We start from the raw sequence: 16,237 nt of genomic DNA, 5'->3' as shown, positions 1-16,237 counted from the left end.
GACAGGATTTTTTAAAGAACGAGACTCAATAATATTCTGCAGCTTATGTGGATTTTTTTAACCAGACTGGATGGCTTTGACATCGAAAAAAATGCTTACATCATGTTTACAATTCAGACTATTCCGACTTACAGGTAAGATGTTTGAGTGTTTGTAACTTTGTTTGGCAGCTTGTGGTAGTTTGTCATTTAAGCTGTGCTTCTGAAATTGTTGCCCTAGAAACAAGTGACAGTGTACTACTTTAAATATAATTGCTTAAATATGTTTTGTTTGCTAGTTCACGTAAACTATAGTATTGAAGTTGTGAGGTGTGTATGTAGGAGGAAAAAAAATTAAAATTTCATCCCAAATCATCTTTATCAAGACGACGGTTTTACGGGAGTTCTATTTCTTTATTTCCCCCTCTTTATTGAACGGGTGTAGTGGGCAGGTTTTATTGCATATTACTATATGGTGTCAATATCTTTATTAATACACACTACACAAATAAAAATAATATGCAAAACAATAAAAAAAAATCTTAAAGTCAAAAATAAGGGACACATTTCATTCATTGTTTTAAAATGAATCTCTCATTTTAGGTTGCAAAATAAATTATCCATATCTAGTTCTAGTTATGTGTTTTAAAAAGAAATTTAATGAGGGATATTCTCAAACTTATTAGAGTTGGGAAAACTCTCGCGAGAAAGAGAAAACTACATTTCTATTAAATTCCCGGATCAAACATAAATGTTATTAATACGTAAAGTAGGAATAAAAAGTGTTACTAAACATACATCAAATCACTTTATCCAGATGGTTAAAGCTAAAGGTAAAGTTTTGTGTAACCAGCAATGTGCAGTTAAAACCTCAGACTGAAATCATTATAATTAAGGACATGCTCTTAGTCTTCCAGTAAATGAACTCTGAAGCAACTTAATTTTTCTATCCAGTTTTTGTAAAAGATTGATTTCCTCTTAGAAAATCTATTATTCCAAATTATAATCTTGTGTGTTGTAAAAAAAAGGAACTTTTCAGTGACATTCTGTATGAATGTCATAATTTGATAACTTATAGCTTCAAAATAATATATAAAGCAAACATAATTTCACCAACCTTAAAGAAAATATTTTGTTATACTCAGAGCCTTCCTGAAGTACACACCCAGGAGCCCCATGATAATCATGGTACAGGTTGAAAAAATCAACAGCTTCACATGTACAAAGGAAAACATACCTGTTTTATCAACATAATAAATTAAAACTAATTTATTTGTTTCTGTTATGTATTCCCGAGCTGGGAAAAACATTTTATGTACATCTTAAATGCTTGTGAATAGACCAAAGATTAAAAACCTTATTTCTGATGGTTGATTCAGATGTGGCTGTTATTGTGTAAAGTCTAATGCAAAAAAATAAATACACCATCAAGCATAGATAATATAAACAAGAGCTTGTCCCAAATTAATTTATATAAAAGCCCTAACTTATGACTTATGATTCTTCAACTAAATGAGTCACAGCAACATATTTTCCCTATGGGGTCATTGACGTATTTCTGAATTTGAATTGTATTTGAACAAAACTTTAGATGGACTTTGGTTTTATTTTGTTGAAAAATATGACCTTGGTAATGTTAAATAATTTTTCCAAGCCAAAATCTTGACTGATGTAGTGCTCGGCAATATCAGTACTGGTGTTAATAACAGGTGTCAATAGCAGTGAAAGAGCATCAGGGAGTGAGGCTGTTAGGCCAAACGCAACTGTTCATCTCTATGCAAATATAGAATACATAATTCCACTGTTTTGAGCTTTAGATTTTAAGCAGTGAACTTAAATATTTAACTATCTATTTCAAAATTATTGACACCTGTAAAAATTTAGGAATACGCTTACTTATTAAATTTCCTTATGTTTTATTTAATTATAACCATGGTAAATGTAATTGTTTAGTATTTTTATTTCATTTATTGTGCCATGCCACATTGTACACTTCCTATATGGTGTTGCTTGATGATTTTATATTCTTAAAAGGAAACAAAAAAAGTCGCTTTCTTGTATTGCCACCCCGTCCGATAGGAGGCGTTATAGTAAAATGCCACAGCTGTTCATTTGTTTCTGCCTCATTTCAGTCAAAATCAGGAATGGATTTAATTACTGGAACTGGAGTCTCTTATCGGAATTGAGTGGGGTTTTATGCTCTTCCATTCAGCGGGTGTTGTGTTAAGCAGAGCTAGTCGAGGTTGTGATGCAAACCAGCTCATAGACATTGCCGGAGTGTTGGAGTTCACACAGCAGTCTGGCCTGTTTTACTAAGAAGCGTTTGTGTCGGACTGCGCTTCCGCCATGTTGAGCTGATTCAAGTTGTGAGTGACTGCTGGGACCGAGGTGACAAGCCCCAGAAACCGGACTAGATAGAGTTAGGGGGCTGTTACCGCGCCGGTGACGCAGGAAAAACACCCAGAAGCGGAGGAAAAAACGTAGGAATTAGATTTTTCTAGTAACAGGTTTGGTACCCTGCGAAACTGCCACTGATATAGGCCGCGTTTATGTAATATTCGACGACACAATCGCTGGAGACTGGACGTATCCCGTGAATAGAGGGGAAGTCGTATCAAATTCCTGGTGAGTTGTTAGCTGCTTAGCACAGTATGTTGACTGCTGATTGTTAGCCAGCTACTGTTAGCGTCAGCTGGTGCTGTGTGCAAGGTAACGTTGCTGCATTTAGCGATACTTGTATTTCTCAATTGCTGGCATTGCTTTCTCTGGTGGCTACCAAATTACTGAATGTGTCAACGTAAATAGAATTTAATTTACGGCCATAAGAATATGTCTCTATATTCACTGAGTTAAGGCTAACGTTAGCTACCCGCAAAAGGACCTCGATACTGTCTACATTCTGATAAGAAACATTTCCTTTAAACGTCCCGTGTTTACAAGTTAGCGGCATGAACATGCAACCAATTTTTGTTTAAATAATGCACTTCGCGATTGCTTTCTGAAAGAAATGCTGCTATTTACATTTATTACCTCCAAACCCGCCAGTATGTTATATTTTTGAATGTTTTACCCTTGTTCTAACTTTAGGAATACGTATCAGAACACTGTTGGATTTCAGGAAATAGACGCCTCCCCTGTCATCCTTTGCAAAGATAGCTAGCTAACTTATTCGTAATGTTGAAATGTTTGCAGACTGGCGATAAGTCAACTACATTTTATTGCTTAAATCCCAGCATATATAGTCATGTCAATAATCTGCCAAGTTATTTTTATTCAAATATGTTTACTCGCTAGCTAACAGTTGGCTAACATTAACTGTCTAGATTGGCTCCTGTTAGCACGGCCGTCGCTCATTGCAAATGGCGATCTCGTTACATAGTTAGTCAGCAAGAACGGTGTGACAAGTGATTGTTTGTAATGAGAATTTTAATTTTTGAAGCAGCTTTGCTGTGTGTTTAGGATCGTACGTTTTTGAAGCACATATTTGCAGGGCGAGTGTTTCGTCAAGGCCCAAACGGACGCCGAGGCCTGAATATGTGACAGCGCAGTGGGCTTTGGACGGTAAGGCCTTCACCGCCTCAAAGCTCTGCTGTCTGGGCGGATCGCCTTCCAGCCAAACCGAACCACAGGAACCGGCGTGAACAACCAAAAATGACCAGGTGTCAATGCTTGGTCGTTGCACTAATTACGTAATGTTGCTGCGTACTTGTCAAACTTTTCGACCTCTTAGTTTTGAAGAAACTCGACGAGAAACGTGCTAATTTTATTCGACCGATTTATCCATCAACAAGATGCCTGGAAATAACTTTAGTGCTAATATTCAAAAGCCGGCGTTGCACCTCGTCTTATGACCTAAATTCTTCAGAATGTATGTTTGCGTTGCATAAATAACAGGTTTTATTCTGTTTCAAAGAGGAATTTATTTATTTTATTTTTTTAGGTTAGAGGTTTATTTTTGAACTGTAATATTCATTATAAACCCCTGTAACAAGTAAGAAAAAAAAACATATAAAAGACAATGTAGTCAATGTTTGATTTTATATTTAGTAGGTGTATAGAATAGGGCAACCCATCTGTCCAGATGTCTCCACTGGTCTCATTAATTTTTATGCTTGCCTCATTTTTATTTGGAAATGCACAATGTAAGCATTTCCATGCAGCTTTGCATTCATACAGCAGAATATGAGCACTTTTTGAAGCTTGAAAAAAAAAATGTTTGTTGATCCAATTGTATGCACTGAACTGGAAACAAGGATGACAAACTGCTTTGTTTGTGTTGACGTTTATTAGCATCTGGACAATTCGGCCCTTCACTAGTTCTTAACCCCATTTCATATCAGTTGCTGCCATTTGGTCCCTACATACCTCAGTTTCGTACCTGTAAATATAATATTTTGTTCTCATTTCTTTGTGGATGAGTATTTTACTGACTGGTTGAGATAAATATAGAAATGTCCTGATCTTCCATGCAATTCAACCTATTTTTGTATTATTTTTGGAAGACCTTTTATTACACTCTTCCTCTATTTATTTTGGTTCTGATCCAATATACGAGTTGACATTTATAAAATACAAGATTTTGAACCCTAATCAAATCACAATAAATCTTTTTAGTAGTAATCTTTTGCCAGTAACTATTTATTGAATCTGACTACATTTCCTTAACAGACTTTAAGTTGACAACTATCTAGTTTTTAGAGACACTTGTGTAGTTAAATAATGCACTGTATAACATTTAAGTATTACCTGAACCCCATTGTGTGTGATGTAGAAAAAAACCAAACTACCTTGAGCTCTATACACCAACTCTCACAACGCCGTAGATCAGCAAGTAACTTTTTCGAGTCACCCACTCTGACATAGGTTCTATAACATTTTTGACACATTTGGAAATCTGTTGTTACATTATTTTAACATTTCGGTAAAAACATTTGCAACAAGTAGGAGAGATATGTTTGAAATGGCAGAAAGTGGATCAGGTCACTAAATTGGATTGGGCACAAAATATCCTTGCTGTAGCCGCTTAATCAAACATATTTCTGGTTTTTGTTTCACTTTTATAAGGACTTAAACATAAACCGTGTTTTCTTTGTGTCATAAAATCAATTCTTGCTCATTCAAGCGGGTAGATAAATACTAATAACTTCCAATACAAAATACATAGAAACTCTTCAGATTTTGCCTTGAGGGTCTCCAAAGTGGAGGAGATGCCCTCTGTCTCTACAGTACACTCAACTAGCATTGAAGGTGCTGAAGGAAATGACATTTTACACCTGGGTAGTAATCATTCTAGTTTTACATAAGCACTAGAAAATAATGTTTCAATAAATACTTTTTAAAAAGTACCATATAGCTAGTTAATAAACGGTGAGAGGTTCAACAGTTATATTTTTCTAGCTCCTTTTTTATAAGTTTTGAGTTTGTTTACTTGTTAGTATTTAATGCGTGTCAGCACCTTCATACTGATTTCGCTCTGTCTTCTGTTTTTGCATTCGTGAGTTGATCTGATAAACTCTTGGTATTCCTGCGCAGAATGTTCAGCTGAGCAGAGGCCGTGTGATGAATGGAAATAATGGCACTCTGTCATATGGGTCTTTGTTGATATTACCGTAGATTAATTAACTTAAAACCGATGAGTATTTTAGTACTGTCCTTCCTCCTTATCATGGTAGCGTTGAGCAATGTAGTCAAAAGGAAGTTAAAAAAAAAAACAGAATTTGCTACCAGGTGTTCAAGCGTGGAAGGTAAATTATTTCCCTTTTTTTAAAAATTTTTTTTAACATGATTTTGTTTATTTTTTAAAACTTTACAAGTCAGTTGCCTCGATAGATGGAAAGATATTGCCAAGCACAACCCTGCTGAATCTTGTGTGTGTGTTTGATTAGACAACTGATCTGCTGTAAACATCCCCGGAGTGTGTGTGTGTGCGCACAGTCATCCTATGCAGCAGGGAAATATTTGGTATGAAGCCCGTGGGGTTTGTGTTCTTTCATGCAATGTTTCACTTTAGCAATGTTCAAAGATTTCGGTACTCACTTCAGTCAGCACATGTAAATGACAGCTGTTGGTCAATAGCAGTGCACAGATTATCTCCGACTCTGTCCTTTTTCACAGAAAGGAATTCAATTCTGTTCAGAACCATAAGTATTCACAGTGTTTAACCCAGATTATGGTAATGTGTGAGGTTACAAACTTGTTTTAAAAAAAAGTGGTACTTAGAATGTGTTTGTATCCTGTGGTTGTGTTATATCTTAAAGTTTTGCAGTGAGTTTTGACTCTTTCAGTATTACTTTCATTTACTTCCTCGGCGCTTGTTTCCTGATATGCAATTATGTGAAATTGTTTTAAATTCTTTTCACATTTCAGATTGAAGACTACATGAAATGAAGTTTCTCTTGTTATCAGACATGTTTCAGTATGTCTTATTGTGTGATTTGAAGTCTTGCCTTGAATTTATTTTTTGTGTGTTACAGAATAATTGATTATTCTAACATGCATGTTTTAGTAGAAAACTGAAATGCAAGAAAAACAGTAAGGATATACTAGATATCTTATAAGTTTGGTGGTGTCCAGTTATTTTTCAATCTATAGCATAAATTCAGGTGTTATGTAAAGTTTTCTGGTTATTGTATCAAAGGACCTGTGACTTTGACTTTGCAAAAAATATTTAAACTGCATAACAATGTTCTTGACACTCCCTACCAACAAGAACCTGGAATCTGAATGGATGTCATTTATGTTTTTCATCCAACTGTCATTCAAAGTAGCTGCTACAAATATGAAAATAAGGGTGTTCAATCTATAAAATTGTAAGGATCCACATAAGCACTTTAAACTGAAGAAAAAAAACATTTAAGGCTCTTCTGTTATAACGGAGACTTACTTTTATTATGATTGATAGATTATGGACATGTAAAATGTCTTCAGTCACATAATTGACCTTTAGTCATACACTCTCAACCCTGTCTTAGGTTTTCACCAGCAGAGGTCGGTGATAAGGTAATGTTGCGTCGTAAAGGATTTGAATATGCGAACAATCTGCTGTAAAATGTGATCAAGATCTGCTCAGTTTTAACTTCCTGTACTTTCTCAACCTGTACAAGTTGACAAAACCTCACGTGGAGAAGAAATGCTCTGTTGTGCTTTTCGTTAAAAGTGATATTTTTACTCGGAGGACCTGTGATTAAAATAGAGATTGCCTCAGTCATATCCTTCAACCACAGATGAGAGATAAAGACATTGCACCCGACTAGAGTTGGGTTTCTTTTGTTTTTTCTTTGACAAAAACACAAGAAAATCTCTTTACTTTGGGGCTGCCAGGAGCGTGACCTTTGATCCTCTTCCATTCACCAGGTTATGCAATGGTCTCAGCGGTACACCCAGACCTCCAGGTGCTTGCGACCCTCTCTCGTGTGTTCGGGCTCTCTTCCCTCCGCTGTACAGCTGAGGTGGCTGTGATTTCCCTCCTGGCCAGCGCTCCCTAAGAGGCCAAGATTGCCAAGATCTGCCCTGTGGCGAGCATGACGGCCACCACGCGTGGCTCTCCGGTGGGGGGCAACGACAGTCAGGGCCAGGGCCAGGGCCAGGCACCTGATGCTCAGAGCCAACCCCCATTGCCACAGAACCAGGTCGGTAAACCTCAAACTGCACATGTCAACATTTAGTCTCATTTTCAGTCTAGTAAAGTATTTTTTATTTTTCTCATTTTAAATCAGTTTTGCTCCCACCTAGCAACACAAAGATGCCAGTTGGGACCTAAAGGGTAGGAGAGAAGAGAACGGAAAAGAGTGAGAGAGTAAAAGGGAGGCAATGAATGAATAGAGACTCCAGAGTGATGGTTAAAGGGTGTGCGCGTGTGTGTGCGCGCGCGTGCACATGCAGGCCTGTGGTGGTTAGAGATGAGCTGTGTTGAGATGTGAGGCAAGCTGCCTATGTAGGTCAGCCAAGCAGAAGGAGCCTTAACCGTACTCCCCCACATTTTATATTTCTCAGATATGGATCCCACTCAACAATGCGTATCATTCTTTTCCTCTCAATGCGCAGCTTCTCATTATCATTTAGATATAAAAGAAAAGGAAAATCCCTTTGCCCTTGCTTCTTTATGAGATGCTTCATCAGATTATTTAAGTTTGACGACCCTGGGATTCTCCCACATGCTAATTAATACGTTTCTACCTCGAACGCATTATCCCTGCGTTTGTTTTTTGTTGTGCATCAGCGGGGATAAATGAGCATTGGTGTATTTTGCGAACACTAAAGGTATGATGAATTGACAAGTATTGTTAGAAAGGCTTATTTTAGGAAAAACACCTGTGTCTTTGTACGTGTGTGTTTGTTCAGCTACTCACCAGAACAATAGAAACCGTACCACAAAGCCTGTATAGGACCTGTCTTTTACTGGCTCACAGATCTATAGGATCTGGATGGACTTTTTATTTTTGTGCAGGTGTGTACAACAGGAAAGTTTATAATTGTGTAACGACAAGTGGTTTGAAATTAAAGAAACAAATTAATAGAGAAGGATTCTCTTAAAGGTCATGACACACATTAAAAATAATTGCACTTAAGTTAGAGAGATTCAGGTGTGGTTTAATTGTTGTGAAGAGTTAAAACTTTAAATTTTGAAAAAGATGTGTAAAAATTGTTTGCTAAACAAATACAATAAGGTTTGATTATGATTGTTTTGTTTTACAATGTCAACTACAGACGGAACTGCAATTCCTTTTCCTGTATATTTAAAAAAAAATATGCAGGAAAGATTATGTTTTGATTTTGATAAAGCAGTTAAAAAAAGTGAAGGCATAAAAAGCTCATGCCTACCACCTACACTTTCAGTGCTCACTTTGGGTGCTTGCCACTGGCAGAAATTTAAATATCTATTTTTGTTTTGTGTTTTTATTTGTATTTATTTTTTCAGCATTGCATCATTTTGGTTTTCTTTTTTTGACTTGTGTATGGAAAAGTTAAAAATGACTAAAATAAATAAGCATATCTTAAAAATGGAGAATAGTTTTGCAGGCAGGTTTTCACTTTTTTTTAATTTTTTTTATCAGTTAACCAAAAAGCTACAGTTAAAAGAAAATATCTTGTGTTTTCTTTCCATATCAGACCTGAATTAGTATAAACTCACTGCTACCTAGTTCATATCTTGAGACTTTCAGGTTTAATTATTGAAGCCGTTTAACAGATATAAAAACCGATTCATAGAGAAATCAGCCTGAAAGTTGAGCCATGATATTTTGGTTGGAAGTGATTCCTTTATACAGGACTTTAGAATTTAATCAAATCTGTGGCCTTGCATGGGTGGATTGAGTTTTACTGCAGTAGTTGCCCACACTTGACACACTTTTCAGAACCAAGGATGCTAATTAGAGAGGGAGAGGAGGAGATGAAAATGTGGATGTATTGCAACTGATGGCGTAATTGCAATATTTTTGAGTGTTTATCTTCTACCTGCACTTTAAAGCTTCCTCAAATTTATTCTTGCGTATTTATTTATCTCCAGACTTCATCTCCTAATTCATCTAATGAGAACTCCCCCGTGAGCCCACCAGATGAGCAGGGCCAGGGCGAAGGCCCCCCTCAGCTGGAAGAGGAAGAGCCTGCTTTTCCTCACACTGACTTGGCGAAGCTTGATGACATGATTAACAGGTATCTGCTCGTCTGCCAGCTCCGATTTAGTGGAGTCGGTCCACCCCTGTCCTGCTCTGCATTGTTACAAATGAAAAACGTTTTACTGCTGTGAAGTCGTTTAAAAGTATGCCTTGTTGCTTTAAATTCAGTTTGCATTTAACACATTTTAAGATATTTTTATGTATGTAATACATAACCCTATTCCAAATTAAATTTAGTAAAAAAAGTTTAAGTTGTTCACACACGCAGTGGAAAACACTTCTCAATGACTTGACATTTAAGGAGCTTGGGATGCAGCTGAACAATGTTTATGGCGCTGTTATGCATGTTTTCCGCATTATTTTGGTATTTCTGCTGATTTATCTTTCTTTAATATATCTCAGGCCTCGATGGGTGGTTCCAGTTTTGCCAAAAGGAGAGTTAGAAGTCCTCTTGGAAGCTGCTATAGACCTGAGTAAAAAAGGTAGGAAACTGCAGCATGTTCTTTTTAGTCAATGCTTTGTGACATTAGCGTCCAGCTGACATTTGTTTCAAATTAACTTATGATGTGAGAGAGGGCACAGATTTTATTTCTTTATTTCTTAGTAAAATGTGAAGATTTAAACGATATACGCGACTACTGTTTTCATATGCATATTTTTTCTATTACTATGTTTGTTAGACAAATTACGTTGGCCGTACTGTTACAAGTTTGTGTTTATACACAAAGTTGTTGGCCAGCCATGATACTTTTCATGTAGAAAATGGTGGATTAGTACCACGCTTTGAAACCTGTGAAAAAGCATTGCTAATTGAAAATCAGTTGTACTTGATGGCTTAAACGTAAAAATCAATTCTGAAATGTTCTTTGACCTATATTTTGTTTGATGTTCTTTAAGGGCTCTGTTTTTTAAATCGGGCTGTAAAGATAGTGATATTTTTTTCACCATAAGGCAAACTTCTTATGTGGAAACTTATACTTTTTTCCTTGCATATAAATTTACACTTTAGAACTATTGGAATTCTAGAAGTATTGTACATAAACAAACAAGCCTGACGTCAACTATGTTCTCGAAGGCAAACAAACTCTTACAAGGGCACAAATATCTCCAGTTTTCATGCTATGCCTCTTTTTAAAAAGGTTTTTAATTTCAGCCCCGTGGTATCTTATCAGGGGAGTAAAATGTGATTTGTACCCAAAAGCAACCATCAAGGAGGGGAAAAATGACAAATTGAACACTTACTTTTTGCATTAAATCCAGCATCTCAGGTGGCCTGAGCGGACATTCCCAACATTCCCATTCCTCAGTGTTTTCCAAGAGAGGATCTCACTGTAACTGTTAAAATGGTCTAAACCAAAGTGACTTCTTTTTGTTTTCATGAGGCAACAAGTCGGTAGTAAATTTGTAGAATTCACTCATTACCATTTAAGAATTTTACAAAAATTTTGGGCATAACATCATGATTGCATCATTAATGATATAGACAAATAATTTTCCCCCCTCATATTTTAACTGTTGGACAAAGTAACAAAATTTTCATTCTGATTCAACGGGTTCAATAGTTTGGGTTTAGATATATTTGTTCAAAGTTAATCTTTGAAGTACTCAATGAACTCAAATGTATCCCCGCTTAAGGCAGTTTTAATAAGGATTTACAGCCTTTGTTTTTATTAAGATAACATTTTTAGTTAGCTGAAATGACTTAAAGGTTTAAATCAAAAGCAAATGTATTAAAAAAACATAGGAAAACTTGTTCCTTGGAATGAAAGAGTTGAGTTTACAGAAACTCACTGCTGCATCAGCCTTGACACGGCTTTATGCTGCTGAAATGCCACTGGCTTTTCTTTAGTATGGAAAGGTTTTTGTGCAGATAATAAATATGTAGTTTTTACTCATCTCTTACGGTGAAAGTTTCTGTGGAAGATTAGAAAAGTATATACAGAATAAGAACGAGTTCCCTAATAAGCACATTTGGTTCATGACCCATTTTTTATTTGCATCAACACTTTTGTCTCTATTAAAAACAGATCTATTTGCCAACATCTACGCAAAACTTCCTGAAGAACTTTGTACCCTGACATCTGTTTTTGCTGAATGTTTCACACTTGATGTTAATGTTGTGAGTTTGTCTCTTCTTGTTTTCTCCTCACAGGACTGGATGTGAAATGTGAGGCATGTCAGAGGTTTTTCCGGGACGGTCTAACCATTTCCTTCACAAAAATCCTGACAGACGAGGCAGTCAGCGGCTGGAAGTTTGAGATACATGTGAGTGTTTTTCGGGGCTCTGTCTGTACATGAATCTGCGTTGATCTTTTACGTTTGAAAACAAGTCCCCAAAATCAAGTTTTATGTTCAGTTGTTGAAGATCAAAGGGGGAAAACGGCAGCACGAGGAGCGATCAATTATGTTATTGCTAGAAATAGGCGAGGTTGGCTTTTGTTTTGGGAAGATTGATTTCTGGAATCTCAAGGGACTTTGGGGGAAATGGTTTCAGTTTTTTTTTTGCTTTCGACTTTGGTCAAAACAATGTTGACATTTTATTTGAATGCATGTTGGCTCTTAATTTGTATTTTTTAACACATTTCTTGTTGCTTGTGCAGTACCTCGATGACTAAGATAGGGAAAAAACTGTTTTGAATTTTAGTAAAATATCTGCTTTCTTCAGACACATTAATTAGTCATAATCAATGTAAAATGGAGCAGCGTATTGGCATTTTAATGACAACATCCTGGCTCATGTTGAATTGAGGTTGCTGCATTCCATATTTTCATAACAAAATGTCTTCGATAAAGAGGTCAAAATGTAACATGTGCGTTATGTTCAGTTCATTCCAACACTGTCCATCTTAACGTTTAATTTCTTCCCCGGTCTCCGTCTCTCAGAGGTGTATCATTAATAACACACACCGATTGGTGGAGTTGTGTGTGGCCAAGCTGTCTCAGGACTGGTTCCCGCTACTGGAGTTGCTGGCCATGGCCCTCAATCCCCACTGCAAGTTCCACATTTACAACGGCACACGGCCTTCTGAGACCGTCCCCGCTGGAGCGCAGCTGGCCGACGACGAGCTCTACGCTCGTCCGCCTGACCCGAGATCTCCCAAGGTGAAATTCGATAACTTTTGAATAAAAATAAAAAAAACATTTAAAAAAAGCCATATTTAACCAAATATTGCTTTGTTTTAAAACCTTTTTTTTTTTTTTTTTTTTTTTTTTTTTAAGAATCATCCAGAAATGTAGCTGTTTTCCTCTTCTGCTGGGCAATTAGGTCAACTTTAGCTATCTGAGACTGAAGTTGTAAACTTGCATGATTAAGAGCCCTCATTAAAAGTATCTGAACAAAAAAAAATCTATGTTTATCTAAGTAAATAAAAACAACACTCCCACTGCAAGACCTTGAACCTAATCTTAGACTAATTCTTGTAACACTGTAAAAGAATTTAGAAACATCAGGGAGTAGAGATTCTCCAGTGAAGGGTGGATGAATGTAGCGTGGGCTCAGGGTCACTGTGAACAGCACTGCAGCACTGCTCGCCTGTCTGCCTCTATTGGCACAGAGCCCATCACTATGCTGAGCTCTGCCTATAATGCTGTTAGTCTCTATACAGTTGTTTTTAATCGATTATTTAAAAAAAAAAATCTTGCCAGATTAAAACTATATGGGAATATTTTTCTAGACGCTTTCATTTTCAGTTTGGATTAACTGGCAACATCAATGAAATAATTAAGAGGAAGTTGTTCACATCACAAACACCTAATTAGGTCTCAAATTGCAAAATAATGACTCGGGATAAAGCCACCCTTTAAGATTAACGGTGTGTTTTCTGTCCGCAGGGCTGGCTGGTTGATTTAATAAACAAATTTGGCACGTTAAACGGGTTTCAAATTTTGCACGACCGCTTCATGAGCGGCCAAGCACTGAACGTCCAGATCATCGCTGCACTTATCAAGTGAGAATCGGCAATGCCACGGTTATTTAATCAAAAAAACATTTCCAAGTGTACATTTTTTTTTTGGTGTGACTTGATGTCCCGTTTTGTGTTGCAGGCCTTTTGGCCAGTGTTATGAGTTCCTCACATTGCACACAGTAAAGAAGTACTTCCTTCCAGTCATCGAGATGGTTCCCCAGTTTCTAGAGAACCTCACAGACGAGGAGCTCAAGAAAGAGGCCAAGAACGAAGCCAAAAACGACGCACTGTCGATGATAATCAAGTCTCTGAAGAATCTGGCTTCTCGTGTACCGGGGCAGGAGGAGACGGTGAAGAATTTAGAAATTTTTAGGTTAAAAATGATTCTTAGGTGGGTACTTGAGTCTCTTTTAAAGCTCGACTGTTTCCGTTGTACATCTGCAGAGTGATCTCACGGGAATTGGATTTTGCTTCTTTCGACAGGTTATTACAAATTTCTTCTTTTAACGGCAAAATGAATGCACTAAACGAAGTTAACAAGGTGATCTCCAGCGTCTCCTACTACACTCACCGGCATAACCCTGAGGAGGAGGAGTGGCTGACCGCAGAGCGCATGGCGGTAAGCGCAGGCTTCAGAAGCACTACATTCTGTGAATTTCGCGTCCGTAAAATGAATTCTGCTCTTTCCGCATCAGGAATGGATCCAGCAAAACCACATCCTTTCTATTGTGCTGAGGGACAGTTTGCATCAGCCGCAGTATGTCGAGAAGCTGGAGAAGATCCTTCGCTTCGTTATAAAAGAGAAAGCTCTTACAATGCAGGACTTGGACAACATCTGGGCTGCACAGGTGCGCCACCTCTAAGCATGTTTTAGTTTTCTGTTTATTATGCAGATCGTGTATACAAAAAAACATTTACAATGTTTTCCTCCAGCCTTCCTATTGAAAGTGGGAATTAATTATTGTAATGGAATCAGAGGTAGCTTTACAGTCTGTTTAATAGAAGAGTTGCTTTAACACAGGGACTAAATTACACGGTTAATATTTTAAGCTGACTTTTGAATCTTCTACAGATAAGTGTGGCTAGCACTTTAAGACGTCAGTCTTTTTGTTAATATTCTGAAGAACGTCGGCCTTCTCTTTAATTCTGACATTTCCACATCCAGCTTGTTCTATAAAAGTTAAGTTGCACATCTTTTTGAGTTGAAAGCTCAAAAAGATGAAACATGGAAACCTTGCTTTGTTGAGGTTTGTGCTGCTATTAATTGCTGAAAGTGTTGCAATCTCTGCAGCAAGAAAGCATCCTATAGCTTTCATCATTTGTTCTTCCTCTGACTGCATTTTAAGCTCCCCAGTAATTCTGAAGCGGGTCGACTTTATCTTCTTCTGTCAGCAACATTGTCCTAACCAGAGACTATTCTTCACCACGAGCTGCCGGTGCTCAGGCATGGTGCTTTTACAGACTGGAAAAAGATGAGATTTAGTCATGTCCAATTGCGGCCACCAACAAATTTCTTTACGCTTCAGGGTGTTTCTTTTGTTTTCTTTTTTTAATCTAAATTATGCAATTTACTATGCAGATAATGACAGTAATGGAGTAGGTTTTAGTTACAATTTTTCTATAAATGTTGTCAGATTGGGAATGAAATAGATTTCAGGTTTGTTGATTTTAGAAGTGCACCTAAATATTAAACTGTAAGTTAATGTTTAAAAAGAATGATAGTTTCAAGCAGATTATTTCTGCTTCACTATTAAAGTCTAATGTTTACAATATTTCTGTATTTCTTATGTCTATGTGCAGGCTGGTAAGCATGAGGCTATTGTGAAGAACGTCCATGATCTCTTGGCCAAGCTGGCGTGGGACTTCTCACCCGAGCAGCTCGATCATCTTTTCGACTGCTTCAAGGTAAGAATAATACCGCAGAACATGTAAGTGTTGCCCTCTTTTTTTTTTTTTGTTGTTGTTGTTTTTAGTTTAGTCAAATTTAAATGCTTTGCTTCATAGCAGATCATCGATGTGATAAATACGATTACTGCTCTGCCTTCGCTTATTCCTCTCCTGTTTTTGCAGGCAAGCTGGACCAATGCTAGCAAGAAGCAGCGTGAAAAACTGCTTGAGCTAATCCGGCGCTTGGCCGAGGACGATAAGGACGGCGTTATGGCCCACAAGGTCCTCAACCTGCTCTGGAACCTGGCGCACAGCGACGACGTCCCTGTAGACATCATGGATCAGGCTCTTAGTGCTCACATCAAGATATTGGACTACAGCTGCTCACAGGTAACGTTCACTTTTTTTTTTTTTTTTTTTTTGGTGAATGTAACAAATAGATGCTCACACAGTCGCTAAATATAGAATGCGGTTTCTTCTCACCCACAGGACAGAGACACGCAGAAGATTCAGTGGATTGATCGCTTTATAGAAGAGCTTCGTACCAATGACAAGTGGGTTATCCCTGCCTTGAAGCAAATCAGGGAAATCTGCAGCCTCTTTGGAGAAGCTCCTCAGAACCTGAGGTAAAATTTGAATAGAAATAGATTTCTATTTTTTGTTTTTCAATTTTTATATATATATATATATATATATATATATATAGAAAAAGATGCTTTCAGTTTTCACAAAATGCAACAGGCAAAAACAAACTTTCACATTATTGGTTTTTATCACTTATGTAAGATTGCTGAGACACCCCAGTCTTGTACTTGTTTCTGATGAAAGTGGCTCTACATTCTTTTTTTTAAAT

At 37.2% G+C, this 16,237-nt stretch overlaps 1 protein-coding gene across 9 annotated transcripts in view; it reads left to right on the top strand.

Moving 5' to 3' along the window:
* Window positions 1-51: 51 nt before the first annotated feature.
* usp9 (ubiquitin specific peptidase 9) overlaps window positions 52-16,237 on the top strand; it is a 41,798-nt gene continuing 25,612 nt past the window's right edge. For 4 of the 9 annotated variants that reach the window (XM_008433084.2, XM_008433058.2, XM_008433067.2 and 1 more), the window contains exons 1-13: window positions 2,172-2,603; window positions 7,332-7,606; window positions 9,484-9,629; window positions 9,995-10,074; window positions 11,745-11,857; window positions 12,476-12,694; window positions 13,424-13,539; window positions 13,637-13,888; window positions 13,981-14,116; window positions 14,193-14,345; window positions 15,298-15,402; window positions 15,568-15,774; window positions 15,874-16,010. In XM_008433084.2, the coding sequence (XP_008431306.1) occupies window positions 7,499-7,606; window positions 9,484-9,629; window positions 9,995-10,074; window positions 11,745-11,857; window positions 12,476-12,694; window positions 13,424-13,539; window positions 13,637-13,888; window positions 13,981-14,116; window positions 14,193-14,345; window positions 15,298-15,402; window positions 15,568-15,774; window positions 15,874-16,010 (1,772 nt within the window). In that variant the 5' untranslated portion in view covers window positions 2,172-2,603; window positions 7,332-7,498. Of the gene's footprint in view, window positions 135-2,171; window positions 2,604-3,319; window positions 3,540-7,210; window positions 7,233-7,331; window positions 7,607-9,483; window positions 9,630-9,994; window positions 10,075-11,744; window positions 11,858-12,475; window positions 12,695-13,423; window positions 13,540-13,636; window positions 13,889-13,980; window positions 14,117-14,192; window positions 14,346-15,297; window positions 15,403-15,567; window positions 15,775-15,873; window positions 16,011-16,237 lie in introns of those variants that run through there. The other 5 variants (XM_017310927.1, XM_008433077.2, XM_008433040.2 and 2 more) reach the window with 4 other exon arrangements.

This window comes from Poecilia reticulata, linkage group LG2 (assembly GCF_000633615.1).
Source record: "Poecilia reticulata strain Guanapo linkage group LG2, Guppy_female_1.0+MT, whole genome shotgun sequence".
In the NCBI taxonomy this organism is placed as follows: Eukaryota; Metazoa; Chordata; class Actinopteri; order Cyprinodontiformes; family Poeciliidae; genus Poecilia; species Poecilia reticulata.
Note: the sequence above shows the minus strand (reverse complement) of the source record. Positions and strands in the feature narration are given on the sequence as shown.